The sequence below is a fragment of the Lontra canadensis genome, unplaced genomic scaffold (assembly GCF_010015895.1).
Source record: "Lontra canadensis isolate GAN:19392208 unplaced genomic scaffold, GSC_riverotter_1.0 scaffold8, whole genome shotgun sequence".
NCBI lineage: Eukaryota > Metazoa > Chordata > Mammalia > Carnivora > Mustelidae > Lontra > Lontra canadensis.
In genome coordinates this window covers 17,994,614-18,017,344 of record NW_022631002.1, presented here as the reverse complement: position 1 = coordinate 18,017,344, position 22,731 = coordinate 17,994,614, and the positions used below count along the sequence as shown (strand labels likewise).

Below are 22,731 nucleotides of genomic sequence, written 5' to 3'. Positions count from 1 at the left end.
TTCTCATGTCGAATAGGATGCTGCTGCTATCAGGAAGTTCTCTCTGCAGTCTGACCTAAACCCCTCCTCAGAGGAAGCCTACCAACTCAGTTTCCCAGTGCCTCCAGCCTCCCCCTGAGGGCTCTGGGCTTGCTTCCCAGCACCCCTCCCCCAACCCAGGACCTTCCCTACCTCCTCTGCTTCCTAGGGTCACTAGTCCCAATATTACAGTGACTCTCCCCACAACTCCCATCTTCCGGTGCCACTCAGGCCTCCTTGCCACCATAGTGCCCTTTCGCTGGCCTCCTGCCCCACGTTTCGGCTCCCTGCTCCCAAGTCTAGTCTCACACTATCACTAGAGTAAAGTCGTCCACCTCCAGGGTGTTGTTGTCACCTTTACCCAGCGGCCTCTGTGGCCCCAGAGCTCGAGGCCTGCCTCCTTCCCACAGTCTGTGAGGCCCCATACCCTCAACCCTAGCACCACCTCAGCCTTAGTCGGCAACTCTTTGCTCTGCTGGTCCCATGCTCTCTCTGGGGCGACCTGCCTATGAAATCTGGCTCAAGCAAGTGCTTCAGGGAAGTCTACCCGATGCCCCAGGGGAAAAGCCCCAGAAGTGCAGGAAATGGGGCTGCTTCCTCAGCCAGAGAGGCCTCTGCCCTCCCTGTTCCATGGGCCCCCACTGTCCGCCTTGAGTTTGCCCATGACAAAGATCACTGGCTCCCTCAGGCTTCTGTAAAGCTCTCTGAAGGCCCTGGCAGGCTGCAGCCCCACCCACACTGCACGGCTCCTGCCAGGCTCACCGGGTACACCAGAATCGAGCTGGCTCCACGGCTTCCCCTGCCTCTTCACCACCTGCCCCCCCCACCACCTCCCCCTCAGCCCACGCCTTCAAGGCCAGGACCCCTCAGCAGCAGAGCCCTGGCCCCAGCCGGCACCTTGATTACCAATCAGCCCCTAATTAGCAAGAGGGCTTGGGGACGCCTGGCCCAACCAGCACTCTCCTCTCTGGGTGGGACAAAGTGTGGGCTTGGCAGCCAGTCCCAGCCAGGCCTTGAGAGATGGCAGCTGGGCAGCCCTATTCCCCATCCACTTCCTGAAACCCTTCCCAGATCCTGCCAGCGCCGAAAGTGATCTTTCAGCCCCTCCAGGACTCCCAGGGGCAGGCAGCACGTGGCCCTTCCAGCCCGAGCCCCAGGAGCTCCTCCCCAAGGGCCCCAGGGAGACAGGAAGGGAGGGTCTTGGCCTGTGCCAGGAGGTTGGGCCCACACTGCCCCAGGAGCCCAGCAGGCACAGAGGCAGCTCCTGGCACAGTACACTAGGCGGGGCAGCCCCCTGCTCTAGACTCACCCATGGCCTCATGGCCCACGGAGGGGTCCTGCTGGCCAGCTGGCCACGGCACAGTGTGAGAGGACAGTGTGTTCCCAGACTTCACTTCTGCTTTTCCAGAGGTCATTCAACGATGCTCTCCTGGGGAGCTCAGGGGTTTTCAGGAATTGAGGCCCACTGAGTAAAACCAGATGTGCAAATCTGCTCCCTGGAGCCCAGCATGCCCACCCAGCCACTCCCTTCAAGGCTGGTGGGGCCCCTTGGAGCTTGTCACACCACGCCGCTGCGCCCAGGTGAGGGGTCTCCTCTGAAGACACTGAACTGGCTTCTGCCTCCAGAGCTTGCTCTGCCCCAGAGGCTCTCTAAAGCTGCAACTTCCAGGGGCTCCAAGCAGGCAAACTCAGACAGATGGACAGATATGGACAGATGGCCAGGCTGGTGGCCCAACGGAGCCACAGCCCCGCCTCAGCAAATGTGCTATGCCTGAACCTCCTCCCCAGGCTCTGGGGGTGGCTGGGACCTCTCTTCATATCAGCTCCAGTGCAGATGTGTGCACTGGCTGGCTCTGCAGGGTCAGAGCACCACATCTGGAACTCCCAGTGTGGGAGCCACAGCACGGAAACCGTTAACCTTGGTGTACCTGCAGTGTAGACTAAGCATCATTTTCACCCCCAGACCTCTGTCAGGGCCCAACACAGGCCCCCTGTGAACCTCACATAACACCAACCAACTAACCCTGAGTTCCAGCTCATCCTGTCAAATGCTCCCTCAGGTGCCGCCTGCCGACCCCCTTCTAGAACCTCCTCACTGCCCACCCCTCCAACTGAGATGCCCCTGGTCTCCTGCCCTGGCCAGCACAGATCAACCTATCATCCATCAGCCGGAGCGTGCCTCAGCCCCTCCCCCTGCCCCACTCTGCAGCCCAATTTTGCCAGATCACTGGTTTTGGACATTGTTCCTTAGGTGTCTGAGTGGGGCAGTGGAGTGAGAACCTGAGCTTTGGAGCCACAGTGAGCGGGCTCCAAATCCTACCTCACAGCTTGGCTCTGAGCAGCTCGTGCCCGTGGATTCCTCTAGACCCAGGCTCCTGGCTGGTCACCGGGAAAAAGGCTGTGCGGTGCCAGCCTTCCAGGGCACCAGTGACAGACATTGAGCAGAGGCAGTGCTAGAACTGAGCATAGTACACCACAGTCCATCTCTCTGGGCAGAGAGGATCCCACCCGGAGCTTCTTAACCAAGCCCCTCGGCACCAGTCAGGTGGGATGCGTTCTCGACCCTAGCCTAGTCCTCAGGCAGCCCTACTCGGTACTCTGAAGGGTGCCCCTACCCTTCTCCCCCATGGTCTGTTCCGACCCTTTCCATCTGGCATGTCCTCCTCCTTACTGTACAAGGCGTGGGGGACCTTGTGCAGCAGGAGCTTGCAAACACAGTCTGCTATCTCCTAGGCTCAACATCTGGGCCTCCTGTTGCCAAGCCTATGTCCCGCTTCACCTACTGGCAAGATACTACAGAGCTTTGGGCAGCCCCGCGGAAACGGACAGAGGATAGAACCCAAGCAGGCACCACCCACCACACCCTGAGCTGCTGTCCTGGGGGCCCAGGGAGCAGGCAGGAGGTGGCGCGGCCAAGGGCAGCTCCTGCTCCGTGGGAAGCCCCCAGGCTGGCGGGCCAGCAGTCTTGGGAAGAACCTGGAGTCCGCTGCTGGCATGGCCACATGCAAGTTACTGGGTTTCAGCCGGCGTGCGGCAGAGCGCCTGCAGGGAGAGGACAGAGAGTTCTTCCTTGGTCCCTGGACCAGCATTTTGTTTCATGCTGGTGGCCTTTCAGTGAGGTGAGGCATTTGCAGCGGGGGATGGGACTGATCCACAGAGGAGGTCTCGCTGGCACCGGGGCCCACAGCACTACTTGCCAGCATACAGATACAGGGATCAAATGGGAGTGTTACTCTCCACGTCCTGGAGGCAGCAGGGTGTCCAACCCAGGTTTACTCCCCTTCTCTCTGCTCTGAGACAGGTGGCAGGTGGTGACAGAGACACATTTAATTGCCCTCATGCTCTCAGGAACACCTCGTCCCTGCAGCTGGGAGAATGAAAGCATCCCTCATATCCCATGAGGAAGTCAACCTATCCGACAGTCAGAAAGGTGCCAGGCAGGCGACAGTCCCTGTGCCAAAGGGAGGGGCAGAACTGGTTACTGCTGCACCCAGGGCAAGTTCCAAGAAACTCTCCTCTGACTGAGTGGAGATCCGCCTGGATATCCCCTCACCAGAACATCCCCACCCAGGCCCTAAGGCTCCACGGGATGGCCCGGTCCAGGAGACACGGGGCTTAGAAGGCAACTTCCCTGTGTTTCCCTGCCACAGCCCAGCCTGAGAACTAAGCTGCCCAGCCTCGCCCTGGGAGGCGGGGGCCACACCTCAGCTGCTGCCCTGCACTTTGACCTTGAGCCAGGTCCTTCTTGCCACCACAGTTGCAGAACCCAGAGGTGGGAGTGGATGTGGGGCTGCAAGAAAGAGCTTTTCATTTCACCAAAGCTGTGAAGTTTGCCTGGGTGCCAGTGAGAGAGGTAAAGGGGGCCGACACAGCCGGGTGCCAGGCAGCCCAGACGGGACCAGCTGTAGCGGGGGGCCTGCTCAGATGCCGGCCCACGCCCATGTCTGCTTCTCGGGCCCACCCGCCTGCAAGGCCGAGCCAGCCCCCCAGCCCTTGATGCTGGGCTTCTGTTCTACACGCAGAGACCTCTGGAAGAAGGACAAGAGGGAAAGCTGGAGCTCACCTGGATGAGGAAAGGGTAGTTTTAGGACCCCCAGCAGCTACTGTTCATGGTGAGATTAAGCCAGGTCGGGCCTGAAACTGGCTGGAGCACGCTGCCAGCTCCACAAGGCCTCGAGCCAAAGCTATGGAAATACTCATTTTGCTTAGAATTGGGCCCTATGGCTGGGCTCACTGGGTCAAGTCTCATTTGGGGTTGTGTCCATGCTGCTTTTAACACAAAGCCTCATTTACTGCAGCTTATAGAAACTGGACTGAACAGCCCAGGCCAGAAGCAGAGTTGACGTATCCCATACCCATGACCAGCAGAGCCCAGAGGCTCGGGCCAGGCAGGAAGTGGGAGGAGCAGTAAGCATCCAGGCTGATCCTGTATAGTACCCTCAGACCCCTTTACGCAGCCTGCTCAAGGGCCTGGCAGGACGCTTACAGGGGAAGCAGTAACATGCCCGACTGAGCATGATCAGTTCTGTGGACTTGGGCCAGCCCCTGGGATAGGTGGTTACCCACTCAGGGAGCCTCACAGCAGAGGCTAGATCCCAGTGATGGAAGCCAATGGAGAAGACGGGTGACAGTGAGACATGGAGCATGAGCCAGGCCTGAAGGGTAATATCCCAGGACCCTCAATTCCCCCAGGTCTTGTCACATGGTATCTGCCTTGGGGCCTAAAGAGGTAAGTGGGTGGGGAGGATGGGTGAGCTATGAGCCACGGCCCGGCTGCTTAGAGCTCTGTGTGCTAGGTCCTGTGCATGTGGTACAGCTCTTCTGTATTCCTCAACTCCCAACCCTTTAATCTCTAAGCCGGATACCATGTGGCAAGGCCTGGGGGAACGGTGAGGGGCCCCCAAAGCAAGGTCTCTTTCACCTGACCCCCACTCCCTGAATCGAGGGCCAGGCACACAGAAGCATAGTTCAGGCATCCTTCAGTGAATATATGCAGGGATAAGAAGGAAACAAGCAAAGACTGTAAGCTGACTGGATAGGAGGAGCCAACACAGGTGTCAGGAGATTGTAAGCAAGCCCTTGACCCTCACCTGGACCTAATCTCCCAGGTAAAATAAGAGGGTTGGATAAAGCTACCTCCAGGAATCTGGCTGGCTCTGACGTTCTCTACCCTGGTCAGGCCTCAGTCACACTACCTCTCCACAACTCAGCCCCTAAGGGCCACTCCAGGGCTCAGGGTGAGTCTAGAGGCCTGGGTACCCATGGAGCAACCTCGGCAGAACTGACAGCAGGTGCAGGGGAGGCCCCGGCTTGTGGAGCCTCTGAGCAGCCAGCAGATCAAGAGAAGGCAAGAAAGGCTGAGTTGCAACAGTGAGGACACCAAGATAATTCCTCAGAGGGGAAAGCCCCATCCATCAGCCACTTGCAAAGCCTCAGCTGAGGTTAAGGCCTGAAAAAACCACTGCCTGAGTAGCCAAGGAGAGACAAGGTCTGGGCAAGTGCCCAGGGCCAGGCCAGAGTTGGCCAGGAAAGCAGTGTCCAGCACCCAGTCAGGGCTGTCCCTCCACATACCCTTTTTCCCTGCCACAATCTGCCCGCCGCTCTTCAGGACCACTCAAGTTCCTAGCGGGGCAGCCCCAGTCCAGGCCCTCAAGCTACAGGGTGCTGGATGCAGACAGGCAGAGCGCATGTCAGGCTACAGAAAAGCAGCCACACCTACTAAGTGGCCCTTCAGAGTCTTGATCTTCCGGCCTCTAAAACAGGAGGAAGGCCAGTGCAGAACAGATTAGAAAAGAAAAAAAAAATATATCTGCTAAGTTTAAGTGTTAGATGAGGGAAAGTCAATGGAAAGGTCCCCCAAATTGGAGTGCAGAGTAGAAGAGAAGATTGTCAGTCACCTGCTAGCAACCCCTTTCCAGCATGACTGTGTGGACCTACAGTGCCTGCAGAGTTTGGGGTGCCTACTTTGGACCTTTGCCAGAGTCACCCTACCCACGTGCACCTGTATGTGTCCCCTAGAGCACTGAAGGAGTCTGGGAGAAAAGAAGTATGTCTGAGGATGAATTTTCCCTCTCCTGGAGGGACCAGGGTTGAAGAACAAGAGTGGGCGCCATGTAGAGAAGAGTGGTACCTCTGGGAACCTGGGAAGTATGGCCCTGACCCCTTGGCAGCCTCAACGTCCTGCTTGGAGCCCCTCAGACCCCAGGTTCATGGCTCGTACACTGTGCTGCAGCCACTGCTCCAACACAGAGCCACCAGCACGGCCCAGGTAGGGGGAAATGAGGACCCAGATAGGGGGGAAAAAGGACAGCCTGAGGGGTAAGGCAAGAGCAGTGAGCACTCAGCACGAAGGTGAGAATGGCTCCGGCCTTCTCCTTCCCAACCCAGGAAGCTGGGGCACAGGGAGGTGAGGACAGGAAGAGATGGACAGACAGGAGACACTGAGCCGGGAGTCCTACTTAATCTGAGAAGGCCAACTGGGGCTTGGGTGAGGGAGGTAGGGCCCAAGATAGAGTCCCAAGAGACAGTGGCCACAAGCCGATGCTGGGCAGAGAAGGAGAAGAGAGGCCGCCTGGCTGACTCACTAGCTCAGCCACACATCCCTCCCCTGCTCTCCGGCAGCCGAGCGGTCATGGCACACCCCCTTGTGGCCACAGGGAGGATGGCTTTGTAATGGGTGAGGGCATCCACTCTTCTTCCTCTCAACACATCCCTCCAATCTAATCCCAGCCTCAGACTTCTGGTTCCTATCTCCCCCCAAGGCAGCGATCCCTGGGGAAGGAGGCTGCAGGCACCGGCAAAGCCGCACAGGAATGTGTCATAAAGAACAAGGAATAGGCCCGAGATAGACATGAGTCTGGGAAAGCCAGAATGGAGACAAGGTGGGCTTGACTCCTGTCACAAGGGACTGGTCTGTCTTCCATCACTGAAGACAGAACCTTCTAAGTAGCAAGACTGGAGAGCCTGCAGAGGAAGCCTGGGGATCCTCAGTCCCCTACACTCTTGTTTCCCAGCTCAGCCAGCCAGACTCTCCCAAGTCTCCAAATCCCTTGATCCAGCTTTCCACCCCAACCCCACCCGCCTCTACTGCCTAATGCCAGATCTAAAAAAAGCAGGCGCTGCCTTACCGGCTGGCTCAGTCAGTAGCACACTCGATTCCTGATCTCCAGGTTGTGAGTCTGAGTCCCATGCCAGGTGCAGTGATTACTTAAAAATCAAACCTTTAGGGACAGATGCCGGGGTGGCTGAGGTTATGGCTCAGGTCATGATTCCACGGTCCTGGGAGCAAGCCCCAAGATGGGCTCCCGGCTCAGCGGGGAGCCTGCGTCTCCCTCTCCCTCTGCCCCTCCTCCCACCCCCACCCTGCATGCTTGTGCGAACACACACATTCTCTCTTACAAATAAAATCTTTAAGCTTTTTAAAAAAGATTTTACTTATTTATTTGACAGAGAGGGAGAGAGCGAGCATGTGCAAGGGCCCTGGGATCAGGACCTGAACCGAAGGCAGCTGCTTAACCAACTGAGGCTACCCAGTCACCCCTAAATAAAATCTTTAAAAAAAAATCTTTAGGGGCAGCTGGGTGGCTCAGTCTGTTCAGCATCTGAATCTTTTTTTTTTTTTAGATTTGTTTGTTTGTTTGTTTATTTGACAGACAGAAATCACAAGTAGGCAGAGAGGCAGGCAGAGAGAGAGGAAGGGAAGCAGGCTCCCCGCTGAGCAGAGAGCCCAATGCGGGGGTGGGGGGGTGGCGGGGAACGACTCAATCCAAGGACCCTGAGATCATGACCTGAGCCGAAGGCAGAGACTTTAACCCACTGAGCCACCCAGGTGCCCCAAGCATCTGACTCTTGATCTCAGCCCAGGTCTTGATCTCTGGGTCGTGAGTTCAAGCCCCGTGTTGGGTTCCATGCTGGGCATGGAGCCTACTTAAAACAAATTAAATCTTTAAAAAGTTTTCAGGGCGCCTGGGTGGCTCAGTTGGTTGAGCGACTGCCTTCGGCTCAGGTCATGATCCCGGACTTGCAGGATCGAGTCCTGCATTGGGTTCCTGGCTCCTTGGGGAGTCTGCTTCTCCCTCTGACCTTCTCCTCTCTCATGCTCTCTCTCACTCATTCTCTCTCAAATAAATAAAATCTTAAAAAAAAAAATAGAAAGTTTTCAAAAAGCAGGTGCTTAATAACCCAGAAACAGAATAATCTATGACATGGCACAGCCCTCCAGGATCAGGGCCTTAGCTTTTCCTCCCCTGTACACCAAAGCCTAGCAGTCTGCCAGGACCAATACTGAGTCATTATCATCTAGTCATATGAATATCTACTGAGCCTTCACTCTTGCTAGGCACTCTGTTGCTGAATCCTCACAGCCTGCAAATGATTTCATTTCTCAGGAGGGCAAACAAGCTCCAAGGTATGAAATCACAGGCTTAGCCTCACACAGCTAGCCAGAAAGGAAGCCAGGGTCTGCCTGATGTCCCCCACCCCCAACCGGAGCTCAACAAAGGTCCTGGTGACTTAGGAGGACCCTGAGGCTCCTGACTCTGAGCAGGCACTGGTAATTTACAGGAGAGGTCACTGCTTCATGTCCTCACACCTATTTGTTCTGGAAGCAGACCCTCTAACAATTTGCGGTGTGTCTGACTGCTGAGCCCAAAGCCCAAGAACAACTACGAGTTAGAACAAGGGTGTGGGGTGCTGTAGCAGGCACTGTGGTTGTGGGGGGTGGGCGAGTGGGCAGTCTGACAGGGGGCCAGGAGCCAAACCATCCCAAGCGGACCTGGGCCCTGAGGAACTTCATAGTTCCTTCCATGCGAAGTCAACCAGCCCTGATGTGGAACAAGCTCTCCCGTGCTCAGTGTGTGCCACTAAGAAAGCAGGAAAGGGAGATTAACACATTCCAGAGGGCTTCCCTGCAACATATTTAAGTTAAGATGTTGGGGCCTTTCCTTCTCTACCATCCAGAAACCCTGGCCATCCAGAAAGTCTGTCTTCAAGGGTCCCGGGTGGCTCCCATTTGCCTATGCCAAGGCCACCGCAAAAGGCCCTACCTAGGCTTGGGTACAGACACTGGTTCCACCGCAGGAACCAAGCCCAAGAAATCACTGAGTAAAATCCAAGAAAAAGTGTGTTATCACCCAGCAGAGCAAGTTCTGACATGACCTCTGGGGCAGGGCTTATGAAACAGGGGCTATCACGTCCTATGCTAAAGTATATACCAGCACAAGATGTAATCAGGAAAGGAAAAGCAAGAAGGGCGGGGCGGGGGGAGGTGAAGAAGAAAAGAGAAAGATGGCCAGGTGAGAGGTGAGCTGTACCTGGACAGGAGCCCTGAGGTTCTGGCCTGGTCACCAGCCAGAGGTGTCCAGCCCTGGCCTGGGCCCTCAAGTACCCCCTGGGCTCTGAGTCTTCAGGTGTAAAGAGAAGGGACTTGAAGAATCAGACTGGCCCCAGCATCTGGAAGGCACGTGTCCGGGGTCACCAGCAGAGGTCTCATCCAGGATGGCCCGTTGGGTGTAAAGAGCTTCTCTTTGCATATCTATATGTTCTAATTTCCCTTATTTTACATATCTTTATCAGATGTCTTAAATTATAAACTATTTGTTCACTGCAATAAATCCAAAGAGTGCATAAAATAAAAAAGGCACATATTCCCCTCCTAGCCTCTTCAATTCCTTCCTCCAGAGGCTGCTATTCTAGACCACATGGTGTCTGTGCTTCCAAACACCTTTTCAGGTACAAAGAGTATTCTTCTAAAATGAGAACATATCAACAATATACTTTTAAATCAGTCCTTATAGAACTTCATGTTTTTGAACACTTGCATAGTACTCCACGGTAATGACAGACCATGGTTTATTTAACCTGCCCCTGTTGATGAATATTCTATTTGTTCTAACAGGCTGCAGTTATGAACAAGGCTGATGGGAACATCTCCATACAAGCCATCTTGTGCTAATCTAGAAGGACACAGTCCTCTAAGTGGGGCTACGAGGACACAGCGTATATACACATGCAATGTTTTAACAAGATGTCACCCAAAAGGTCCACACTGAGTCACCCTTCCACCAACTTTCCTTTTTGGAATTAAAAATTATATATATGTTTAGTCAAAAATGAAACCAAACCACCCCCATACCCAGACATGCAGGAGAACTCGAGGAAGGGATCAGTGGAGAGTCCCTGGCTATTGCTCTCCCTGCACCACTTGCCAAAGCAGGCTCCGTGCCAGGTGTCCTCGTCAGACCACGCTTGTGTCTTGGTCTGTCTTGGCCTGTCCTCCTGGCAGGACTGGGCTTCTAAGGGAGACTCGGCCTGGCTGCGAGCCTATAGATGGCCGACTGTGGACTGACACGCTGCCAACCAGTCAGCGTGCTGATGACTTCCAGACTTCCAGACTGGTATCTTCAGTGCTACTTCCCCTGAGCTCCGGGCCCACAAAGCAGCCTCCCTCAAACACCCCGACTCAGCACATCTGAGCCAGAACACCTCTTCTGTCACCCCATTCATACCCCAAACTGTCTCCTCTTCCACTGGTCCTCATCTCAGAAGCACTTCCAGCACCCACCCATTCATTCATGAAGTCAGAAGCCTGATTACTAACCCCTCTCATCCCCACACTGAATGAAAATTGACCCAACCTTGTGGGTCTCACCCCCTCAGCTGGTGCCTGATCCCAGTCCTTCATCTCCCCTCATGCTACTTCTGCCCCAGTTCGGCCATGTTTTCTCGCTGGGAGAGCCAGAAGAGCCGTCCGCCTCCACCCTGGCTCTGCCTAAATCCAGCCTCCAGAGCCTCAGACCAAGTTTCTGACTGTGTCCTCCTCCCACCCCTATTCCCTTCACAACCCCTCCCCACCCCATCTACTAAGGGACCAAGTCCAAGCTGGCTCAAGACAGCAAGACCTCTCTCCTGCCCCTCTCAAGCCTCCACCCCCACTTTGGAGCCTCCACCTCTTGGGGAGCAGCAGCAAGTTGGAGAAGAACAATCAAGGTATCGGGTGGCCACAGTCACCACCAAGGACCCCTGCCCCCTCATCCATCACTGGGTACCAGGGTTTTCGTCACTCGGCCACACCATTGCCCAGGGCAGCCAGGACAACATGGATCCTCAAACACCAAGGAGGAAACTGCAGGTGTGTCTGGGGCCAGGCTCTCAGAGCTCAGAATCAAGGTCCTTGGTTCTCTTCGATCCGCAATGCACACTTCTCCAGGTTATCACCTCTGCACACTCTTCTCCAAATGCCCCCAAGCTCCTCTCTCTCTCTTGCTTGTGGCCAGTGGACTCTCAGTGTTATCTCTTCTTTCGGAAATCAGCCGACTCTGAGGAATTCTGCACTGAGCTAAGCTCGTCTTTCTGTCCAAGCCACGGTCCTCTAACTTCACCAACTCAACAAAATGCAATATAGGAAATATTTCCAGGCAAGACTATATACTGAAACTCTTCGACATTTCCCACACACTGGCCACAACCTAACACTAGGAATCTCTCCCTTCCCGTCTTTTTTTTTTTTTATCATAACATTCATCCCTCCTGAGCTTTGTCCAAGGCACTCAAAGTCTTTCATGAACCAGCCTGATGTACCTGCCCACACTCAGCCCCTGCACGCATTGACACGTGTTCTATTCTCTCTTCCCAGTCCCTGAAGCTCCTCAGACATTCTGCGAAGTTCCATGTTTCCAGGACGCTAATGCCATTCCTCCTCGGCCTGGCTGACTTATGGTAAGAGCTTTACTGAGATGGAATTCATATGTCATACAACTTTCCCATTTAAAGTGTACAATTCAATGGGTCTCAGTATAGCCACAAAATTGTGTGATCAGCACCACCATCGATTTCAGAACCCCAAAGAGAAACCCTATACACTTTTGCCCCACCGGCTCCCATCCCCCTGAAATTTATCTTGTGCCTACTATACTTCGATGTTGTCTGCCCATTAGACAGGCACACTTGCCCCTAGGCAAGACCTATGTGCCATGTTTTCGTTACCCATTCAAGGCCCAGTGTGGTGCCTGTCTTTCAGGAGTGATAGGAAGGATTGACCATGGTGACAGCAGCTGGCTGTCCTGACTGTGCACTTGGCACGGGGCCCTGTCCTTACACTTCGTATACATCTTGAAGAGATGCTATTAACATTTCTGACTATACAACTGAGGACAAACAATTTGCTCAAGGTCACAAAGCCAGTATGTGGCTGAGCTGGGATTAGCTCCCCAGTGAGCTCTGTTCCATCTGTATGTCATCTCTGCCCATACACTCCATGCCCTGCTCTCACCTTTTAGTCCCGACTCTCCTCTCTTCTCATTAGGGTCACTGTGACCTCTGAATGGCAAATCCAAGTGAAAAGCTGTCTGACTTTATTTCAATCTCTTGGCCACATTTGGCATTCATCACCCCTTCTTTTTCAGGTTCTCTGCTGGGGCTGCCCACCTTTTGGGGGTGTCTTTCACCTTTCTGACAGGACCCCTTGCTTAACTGGAGCCTTTCCTGGGGGAGGATCTCATCTCGGGCCTCTGCTCTTCCTGACTCGAAGCTCTCTCCTAGAGGCAGCAGCTGCACTTCTACCCTGATTCCCAAAGTTGTCTCCCAAGCTCAGACTCACCTGAGCACCAAAAATCACCTCTACATTGCTACTCAAATGGCTCACAGCTCCCTCGATCCCATTTTTCTCCTTCTTTCTCCAACCTTCTCTTTTGCATTCCACTATCATTTCACTCTGCCACTGACATAGTTGCCTATACCAGCGGTAATGACATGGGCTTCCTCAGTGCCTTATGCAACCCCTCAAGTTCTGTCACTTCCTCTTCCTAAGATTCCCCCATGATGATCCTTGCCCATGCCAAAGGCAAGCTGGCATCACCTCTGACCCGGATTCCTTATAAGACCCTGCAAGCTGTTCTTCCCCCTTCTGGTGCGGCCCCCACTTCCGATCTCCTTTTGCCACCGCACGTGCACTGTGAAGTACAAGTCCAATTGTTTCCCTCACCCATCTCCTCACTCAGGACAAAGCATTTCCTCTATGGCTTTTGCAATCCCTCCAGACCTGATCTGTAACGCTCCAGCCACACTCCTTGCCACACCACAGTTAGTGATGAATGACTTGCCGCTCCTGGAGGACACCATCCACCTCTGCACCCGCAGTTTCATGTGACTGATGACTGGCTGAGCCCAGCCTGAAGTCTTGCTTTCTTCTTCCCTTAAGAGACAGTCTCTTATGGAAAAAAATGTTGAAATGCAGAAGGAAATGTTGTAATGAAAAGAACACAAGCAACTCAGAACAGAGAAGGATAAAGAGTTCTGGAAGACAGCCAGCATACCATACATGTGAGCCCTCCAACCATGGTCCCCAAGCATTTAATTTGCTGTCTCTCCCGGTCCTGAATGTTAATTATATTTCTTTACAACAGGAAATGGATGTCCTGACTGACCTAGTTGTCAGAGAGAGGCTCCATTCCAAATTAGGAAATGAGCATCAGCTGAATTGTGGCTGAATTATCCAGCTAGCCATATGCTTTTCTCCATTTTCTGTGTTTCTGAGTAAGAAGAGAGCTAATCCATAGAAAAATCCTGGAAACAATGACCAACCCAGTAGCAATGAGACTTATTATGATCTCTAAATATCATTTTTCTAATAAAAAGAACAAGGTCTCCTAAGAGAAATGAGGACTCTAGGTCTGGGTCAGGAAATGTATAAGATAAGATTAGAAGATATCGTTATCTCTGAAGTAAGGAAAGCTCTCAAAGGCCACGGGATTGTGTCAAAAAGACTCAACAGCCTATTGAATAAGCTCCCACTGGCCAAGGGATAGTTTGAACTTCAATAAAAAGATTAAAAGTCAAAAATATATCAAAATCCATATGTGCCTCATGATACTATACCAAGAAAAAGAAAAAGAACAAACCTCATTTGTCCTCTGAAGGATGCTGGAGAACCAACTCATTATTTTGAAAACTAAGAAATACAGGAAAGAATCAAGCATTTATCCTACCTCACTAATATAGACCGTATTTCAGGGTAACAAAGCAGTTGATTAGTGGAAGTCTCCTTATATAGAAATACCCAAGCTAGCAATCAAAGAAGGAAACAAGGAATTAGCATATCACCATTTTGCAACACCTAATGAAATCATGATTCTAGGCGATAAATGTTGATGATTTTTATGTCATAAAAAGAGAAACAACTAGGGCGCCTGGGTGGCTCAGTGGTTAAAGCCTCTGCCTTCAGCTCAGGTCATGATCTCAGGGTCCTGGGATCGAGTCCCACATCGGGCTCTCTGCTCAGCAGGGAGGCTGCCTCCTCCTCCTGTCTCTCTCTGTCTGCCTCTCTGCCTACTTGTGATCTGTCTGTCAAATAAATTAAAAAAAAAAAAAAGAGAAACAACTAGATGTTACGTGCTTCCCAATGGAAGTACAAAATCGCCTATTAAATATTCTTTTTTCCAAAAAAGCTGAACTAGACTCTAATCAAGCCCCTACATCTAACTACCAATTTGCAGGAAAAACACAGGACAGAGGTATATGTCTAACTATACAGCAAGGGTATCAGCAAAATTGAGATGGTGGGAAAAACTGATAAATCAAATGACCCATTTTCTTCAGTAAGTGAAAGGAAAAATAAGAGAGACAAAGAACCTATGTATTAAAAGATGCGGGGGTGCCTGGGTGGCTCAGTCAGTTAGGTGGCTGCCTTCGCCTCAGGTCATGATCCCAGGATCCTGGAATTGAGTCCCACATCGGGCTACCTGCTCGGTGGAGAGCCTGCTTCTTTCTCTCCCTCTGCCTGCTGCTCTGCCTACTTGTGCTATCTCTCTGTCAAATTAAATAAATAAAATCTTTTTTTAAAAGACTTTCTTTATTTTATTCGACAGAGAGCACAAGTAGGCAGAGCAGCAGGCAGAGAGAAAGAGGGGGAAGCAGGCTCCCCACCGAGCAGAGAGCCCTATATGGGGCTCAATCCCAGGACCCTGGGATCATGACCTGAGCCGAAGGCAGAGGCTTTAATCCACTGAGCCACTCAGGTGCCCCGTGGTTATTTTTTTTTTAATTAGTCATGACCTTTTTCAGAGATATTGATATATTTACAGCTGAAATGATGCATTGTCTGGGATTTACTTCAAAATAATTTAGGAGCTGGGAGGGTAAGTGGAGCTATTTAGTGAAACTAAAAGCTATTTAGTGATAATTGTCGTAATGACAAGAATTGATCATTGTTATAGTTAAGTGATTATTAGAGACTCGTGATACTATTCCTTCTAATTTGTATATATTCGACAACATCAGTTTAAAATAGTTTTAGAGGGGCGCCTGGGTGGCTCAGTGGGTTAAAGCCTCTGCTTTCAGCTCAGGTCGTGATCCCAGCGTCCTGGGATCGAGCCCCGCATCGGGCTCTCTGCTCAGCGGGGAGCCTGCTTCCCCCGCCCCCCTGTCTACCTATGATCTCTCTCTGTCAAATAAATAAATAAAATCTTTAAAAAAATAAAATAGTTTTAGAGATGCCTGGGTGGCTCAGTGGGTTGGGCCTCTGCCTTCGGCTCCAGTCATGGTCTCCCCGCATCTTTTAATACATGGTCTGTGGGATCGAATCCCACACTGGGCTCTCTGCTTGGTGGGGGGCCTGCTTCCTTCTCTCTCTCTGCCTGCCTCTCTGCCTACTTATGATCTCTCTCTGTCAAATAAACAAATAAAATCTTTAAAAAATAGTTTTAAAGAGGAAAGAAGAAGGGAAAAATTCTGGAGGGCAGAGCTGGAGCCTCACTCATGCTTGAATGCCCCAAATCCAGTCAGACAAATTACTAGCCATGTTCTTAGGCTGAACCCTGGGTCAAAGCTGAGAGTTAAGGCTCAGAACTATGGTAATGCCTGAAATAGCTACTTGGCTCACCTATAAAGCCCAGGAACTGGCACACAGTAGGCCTTTAGGCAATGTTTCTTCAATGAGCGAACAAACATCTGAACATCAAAGTAGCATACATATGCTCCTAATGACTGAAATACATCAGAGAACCCCAAGGCTGGCAAGCCTCTGTGGAAGGCGGTGCTCCAGACCATCACATTTTCCACTATCACTCCTCAGTCTGTAATTATATATTTAGTCCACTTTAAAATAACAGTAATGGGGGGGGCATCTGGATGGCTTAGTGGGTTAAGCCTCGGCCTTCAGCTCAGGTCATGATCTCAGGGTCCTGGGATCGAGCCCCGCATCGGGCTCTCCGCTCAGCAGGGAGCCTACTTCCCCACCTTCTCTCTCTGCCTGCCTCTCTGCCTTTTGATCTCTGTCTGTCAAATAAATAAATAAAAATCTTAAAAAAAAATAACAGTAACCTTGGCTGGCTCAGTCGGAAGAGCTAAGTGCTTTATATGAATTATCTTGTTCAACCTTCATAACCAGCCCATGAAGTACGTGCCATTATGATTACCACTTTACAGACAATAAAACTCTGGACAGAGGTTACATGGCAGTGCCAAGAAGTAGTAAGCCCACATTTGTAACTTCTATGCTACACTGATCTCTTAATGTCTTCCCCCTGCCCACACTGACCTCCACCACAGGATTATGAGGGTCAAGAGGACATCATTCAACAAAATATCTCAGCCCCTATCACAGCGCCTGGCAGAAAAAAGGTGCTTCCTAAGTACATACTGGATGAATAAAAACATTCAAAGTAATACTGCAGGATTTCTCTTTGTGTATCTCTGACCCACCTCATCTTCCCCACAATTTCCAGCATAAGACTCAGCCCCCAGAAGTATGGATATGCAGTACTCTACATATCCAGAAACGCTCAGAGTTAAACAGTGCTCTTGTGACCACCCAACTCTGTTCCCTCTATTAACCTTTCCAGGTTTTTTCTCCTACCTCTGAGTTTAGTCAATGAAGCAAGATGGACTACGGAGAATATATGAACTCTGAAGGTCCTCAAAGACTGAGTTCTAGAAGAAGAGGTGAGTAGCAGATGCCTTGCTCAACTGGGATTCCGGGAAGAAAGCCCAGGGTGTGGTGGAGGGTCTGCATCTGCCCTTCCTTGAGGAACATGAACCTCTCTTCCCAGTATCCTGTGCCTTCTGGGAACTGTCCAACACCTGAAACATCTTCTTTGGAAATCTTGTCACTTTTGGACACACAGAGGCAAAACAACAACAACAAAACAGCACCAAAGGCCTCTGGTACCACCCTCAGAAACAGAGGACGACTTTCTGTAGAGGATAATGGGGTTTCTGGTCACTCCTCCTGCTTCTGGTTATCCCCAGCCCCTGAAAAGTCTTGACTATCTCCAGCAGATAGGGTCCCCCCAAAATCCAAACTCTACGCCAAGAAACTTCTAGGAAAATAACATAGACAGCCACAGGAGCTGTAACTGGTGGAGGGGACAACATTCTAGCCTACCATGATCACCATGGGGGCTCTAAGATGGGATGCTACTGGGCCTGGGCCTTGAAGGGTGGGAATCACTGGGCTTCGTGGGGAAGAGATGGATACAGAAGGAATGGCAGGGGCAATGTAGTGAAAGCAAGAGCTAACATTTATCTAGCACATATTCTGTGTTTATTGCTGGGCTAAGTGTTTAAAAGCTTGCTGACATCTCACAACCTTATGAAATAGGTGATGATACTATACCAGATGAAGAACCCAAGGCCCAGAAGTGTTGACTAGCTCATCTAAGGTAACCCGGTAAGTGGCAGGGCTGGGATTCAAACTCAGATTTTTCCAACCCCAGGGTCCACACACTATGGGCACCAAGAGTTGAGGGGGATGGCTTGTGTGAGGGAAAGGAGTATGTGTGGAAGAGCAAGGGAATCCTTGAATGTGACTCTAAAGGTCTAGATGGGGTGCCACAAGGCAGGCCATGTGCTGAGCAGGGCTGCAGGAGGAATGGCCTTACACATTTATGGAGGATAATGATGGAGGGGTTGCTGGGAAGATGGGAACCCCAAAAGCTCTACAGGAAGAGGAAGGACAGGCTGCAGCATGAGTGAGGAAAACCTAGAAAAGAAACAAGTTTACCAAATGCCAGTTGGTCATCAACTGTGTTTACCTTCAGATTTAAGCAAAGAAAGATCTCCAGTCCCAGTCAGTCCACAAAACTCATATTAAATGCCAACTGTGTGCCAGGCACTGCCCTAGGCAGCCTTCCTCTGTTTCTCCTCCTTTTCCCAGTGACGAAAGTCAGATTGCTGGCAGGCTCCTTCAACCCGGTACCCTAAGGTGCTCTCCTCTCCTTCCCATTTCCACTCTTATAAGGCAGACAAATAGCTTTTCTCAGATGTCTATATTAAAACCCAGAATTATTGCATTTTAATTTCAATAAGTTTTAAAATTTTAAAGTATCTATTTTCCCTTTACTGGTTCAGTTTACAAGATAAACAGCTGATTTTTAAAAATTGAATCCTTGGGGCACCTGGGTGGCTCAGTGGATTAAAGCCTCTGCCTTCAGCTCAGGTCCTGGGATCAAGCCCCACATCCGGCTCTCTGCCCAGCAGGGAGCCTACTCCCTCCTCTCTCTCTGCCTGCCTCTCTGCCTACTTGTGAGCTCTGTTTGTCAAATAAATAAACAAATCTTTTTAAAAAAATAAATAAATAGGGGCACCTGGGTGGCTCAGTGGGTTAAAGCCTCTGCCTTCAGCTCAGGTCATGATTCCAGGGTCCTGGGATCGAGCCCCACATCAGGCTCTCTGCTCAGCAGGGAGCCTTCTTCCCCCCCCCCCCGCCTGCCTCTCTGCCTACTTGTGATCTCGTCTGTCAAATAAATAAATAAATAAATAATCTTTAAAAATAAATAAATAAAAATTGAACCCTCTTTTATTTTTTTAAAAGATTTTAATTATTTATTTGCCAGAGAGAGAGAGAGCACAGGCAGGCTGAGTGGCAGCAGAGGCAGAGGGAGAAGCAGGCTCCCCGCCGAGCAAGGAGCCCGATGTGGGACTCGATCCCAGGACGCTGGGATCATGACCTGAGCCAAAGGCAGCTGCTTAACCAACTGAGCCACACAGGCGTCCCTTGAATCCTCTTTTAACCTCAATCAGTTTTTGATGAGAAAATTTTCTCCAGAGGGCAAGTCGTCTTTCCCTCTAGCTGCCAACCATGGAGCCAGCAGTACCTCTGCTCAAGGGTATCTCTTGAGGGTCAGAAATGGGAACTTACATCCCAACCACAATGCCCTTCACTATCACCAGGGGAAATGGGGGCTCAGCGACATCTCTAATTCAGTAAATCTGTTGCAGCTCTGCCTTAGGGAGTCAATCCCACTTTGGAGCTGAAGAAAGAGGAACTTAGCTTCTCATCATTCTTGTGCTTCCAAAAAAAAAAAAATCCTGTTCCAACAGGCAACCTTCTCGCTGAGAAGGTGGGATTTATTAGCCAAATACAAGTGTAGGAACTTCCAAACTTGGAGGGCCCCCTCTTGCTCTCCAAATTACTGCCTTCAGGAGACTCTGCTCAGCCAGGGGTTCGGCGATGGGAGCAAACTCTCACTAGGTTAGCTCAGCAATTCCCCAGGAAGGCTCACCACGCCGGCCAAGGCTAAGACACAGTGATCCCAAAAGCCTTGGTTATGTTAGGTGGTAAGCGGGGGCTTTTCCACTTAGCTTCTCTAAGCGTTGCCACGGGGCCTTTCTTGGACTACGTCAGGGTGAAGCGTCTTGTATGGGCACTTCTCGCACCACCGATCAACCACTCTCGAGAAACCCTCTTTTTCAAACTACACGGCAGGCTTAAGGGGGAAGCGAAGGCCCCAGCAGACGCCAACCACCGCTGTTCCCAAAGCCTTGGTTACGTCTGGGCCCCTGCGGAGCCGCATCTGGAGGGAGATTCCCTTCCTGGGCGCCCGCCATCGGCCGCTGGATTCCCAGCAAGGCCTCTTAGGCCCTTGGAGAACGCCCGCCTCCGGCTTCCCCGCCCAGATCTCGGAACCCTCAGGCCCGGGCCAGTCTCCTTGCCAGCCTTTCAAGGCCCAAGCTCCCGACCCCGCGGCTCACCCTCCAGCGTCTCGCACTGCACCAGATTGAGGTAGTCCGCCTGGCTGAGCACTCCGGCCTTCAGGCCGCGCACCAGTCCCTCCAAGTAGCCATTGTCCACGTTGAAATAAAGCTCCGGGAAGAACGACATGGCTGCGGCGGGGGAGGCGAGATCGGAGAACCCCGATCGCCGGGTGGACAGCTTGATTCCAAGATCAGCTGACTCTGCGCCAGCAGCGGGCTGTCAAGCGGGTCAGGTGACGCGCGACCGCCTCACGTGACCACAAAGGGGCGGGGCTGTGAGTGGCGCCCGGCTTCCGGGTAGTTTCGTCCGAAAGCATTGCGCAGGTGTGGGCCCTCTGGCGCCTGCGCGGCTGGGTAGGCGTGCGTCTCGCTACCGGCCTTAACCAGCGTGGAGTGTCTTAGGCCGGCCGCGTGGTGGCGCACGTGGCCGCGCGGATTCGATTGGGCCCTCTAGCTTTACACCACCGTCTTGGGTAGCTGACCCTGAGGCGCAGGCCGAGTAAAGATGGGAATAAGCGGTGCTTCTTATGCTTGGAAATGTTCCAGACTGCTGAGGCAGTCTTCCCTCGAAGGGAACTACAGATCGAGGGGCAGGCTTCGCTGAAGTCACAGGTCAGGTTAGCCGCAAGCAGGCCCTGGAGCCTAACGCTTGCTGGCCTGCCAGGAGTTCCAGGCCGTGTATGCACTGCGCGCTGCACCCGCATTTCTTGTACGAGATTCTGGAGGGCTGGAGTCCGGCCTTTCTGCCTCCCCACCGGCGCCTGGCACCGTAAGACCATGCATGTAAGTGATTCAGATGATGGGTAGCCTAGACCCTGGGGTAGGTGTGTGTGTGTGTGTGTGTGTGTGTGAGATTTCTTGGCTTGGTGGCAACCCCATCCCTACTGTGACCTCCCACCTCCGACGGCCACGTTTGAAATAATGCCACAGCCTTGGGGTTGGTCCCAGCCTTTATTCACTACCCCATGTAGACCCCGACCCGGACGTTGGCCCACTAGGTACGGCTGCAGGGGTTCATGGCAGTACCCAGCTTCCGGCAGTAGCAGAAGGCGTTGAAGAAACGGCAGTAGCACGTGGCACATGGGTCGCAACATGGTACCTGGTGTCCCAGACAGGATTCATGCAGCCTTACGCAGCGACGTGGGGAGCGTGGCTCTCTGCCCTCCGGATCTAGTACCTACAGGAGTGAGGGAGCAGGATTGCAGGCATGGGCCTTTGAAGGCAGGTCCAGGGATGTCACCTGCCTCAATCCGAACAGGATGGCAGTGGAGCATGGAGACAGTAGTCTGCAGCATCACCCCAGGTGAGGGATCATGTGGTGGAGAGAAGGGATGACACCTGATGTCCCCTCCCAAGGCCTGTGGCCATCCCCCCTTCTCCTGGGCGGTTACCTCTGCCAAGGCCTCAGCCTCCTGCAGCAGAGCCTCTCCTGACTGTTCTGCAGCTGTCCTTTTCATCGAGGACTGCAGGCCCAGGCCTGGAACAGGTGATGTGAGGGAAGAAACCCCTCCCTCCCCATGCATTAAACACCCACCTCCAAGGTCTGGGATTGGGAAGGGGCAAGGAGGGCTCATACCAAGCAGGATACTTTGTGGCCAGAGGGTATCCAGGTTCCACCCAGCTTCACCCCTGCCCATACTGACCTGGGAGCTCTGGGAACAGGGCCTGGTCAGGACTTCTGATGCCTTCCAGCGGGGCCAGGCCCATGTCGGCCCACTGCATGGGGGGCAGTGCCAGCAGCAGGGCACAGCTCAGCAGCACTGCAGGCAGCATGACCTGGCCAGCAGTAAGACCCAGCACTTAGTCCTTCCTCATCCTTGCACCCTCCAGGTGCCCAGCCCCAGAGACTTCCCAGAGAACAGGGGTCTCTGCCCAACCTGAGGACTTACCTCTGCTTGCTGGATCCTTGCCTGGAGAGTTTCTGGCCACTCTGTGCCCTCAGCTTATATGGCAGGGTCTAATGAACGCCCCACACGTGACTGCTGCCTGCAGCCAAGACATAAGGGGCCCTCGCCAGAGGGTGGGGGCACAGCTCAGACCTCTCTCCCTGCAACCTGGGTTTTTGGATGCTCTATAAGAGGTGTGCCCAGCTCCGATTTGGGGTGAGGTTCCCAGGTGCCAATCAAAGTTTGGGAGCAAGGTAGGGTGCCCAGAACCCCCAAATTTCTACAGGACAGGGACCTGGGTAGGGGCGGGGAGGTGGTACAGGCCAGAGCCATTAGCAATAACAAGGCAGGCAGCCCTGAGATCTTAATTTAATTTGTGGCCCCGGAGATGCTCACTCAGACCCTGTGTGGCATGTTGTTTCCTTTGCTTCCAGGAACTTTAGTCAAGGGCACTGGAGAGGGTGATGGGCCAGTGGCCAGAGTGGGGTGCAGACCTAGACCCTGGGGGTTTTTTGGAGGGAAAGGGGAGGAGAGAAGTCCACTTAGCCAAAACCAAGCCCTTCTGCCTCCATCCCTGGTCCTTCCTCCCCTCCCCTTTGTTCCTCCAGACTTCTCCAAGACCCCCACCCCTGCTCCTTCTCCCAAACCCTTTTCCACCTGGGCTTCCTGGAAGCCAAGGAAGCAGGACGGACTGTTCCCTGGGTGGGCGAGCAGCTTCAAAGTAAAAAGCTTTCAGGCTGCCTGTCTCATTAGTGCTAATGGCTGTTCCCATCCGCCCTGTGTTGTCAGGCCTGTGCCCACGCCTGGTCTCATCAGCAGGAGGCCAGGGTGAAGACTGCCCTTTTGTGAAGGTGGAAGG

At 52.6% G+C, this 22,731-nt stretch overlaps 2 protein-coding genes across 3 annotated transcripts in view; both read right to left on the bottom strand.

Annotated features, from left to right (window-relative positions):
* The window catches only part of ATP6V0D1 (ATPase H+ transporting V0 subunit d1), a 39,500-nt gene extending 19,284 nt beyond the window's left edge, over positions 1–20,216 (bottom strand). Inside the window, exon 1 of the mRNA XM_032854199.1 lies at positions 19,984–20,216. Within this exon, the coding sequence (XP_032710090.1) occupies positions 19,984–20,113 (130 nt within the window). The 5' untranslated portion in view covers positions 20,114–20,216. The remainder of the gene's footprint in view (positions 1–19,983) is intronic.
* Positions 20,217–20,938: 722 nt separating this feature from the next.
* AGRP (agouti related neuropeptide) overlaps positions 20,939–22,731 on the bottom strand; it is a 58,337-nt gene continuing 56,544 nt past the window's right edge. The window contains exons 1-5 of one of the 2 annotated variants that reach the window (XM_032854198.1): positions 22,269–22,443; positions 21,876–21,972; positions 21,630–21,762; positions 21,378–21,463; positions 20,939–21,163 (exon numbers count right to left, since the gene is read on the bottom strand). In XM_032854198.1, coding sequence (XP_032710089.1) covers positions 20,981–21,163; positions 21,378–21,463; positions 21,630–21,759 — 399 coding nt within the window. In that variant the 5' untranslated portion in view covers positions 21,760–21,762; positions 21,876–21,972; positions 22,269–22,443 and the 3' untranslated portion in view covers positions 20,939–20,980. Of the gene's footprint in view, positions 21,164–21,377; positions 21,464–21,629; positions 21,763–21,875; positions 21,973–22,268; positions 22,444–22,731 lie in introns of those variants that run through there. The other variant, XM_032854197.1, reaches the window with a different exon arrangement.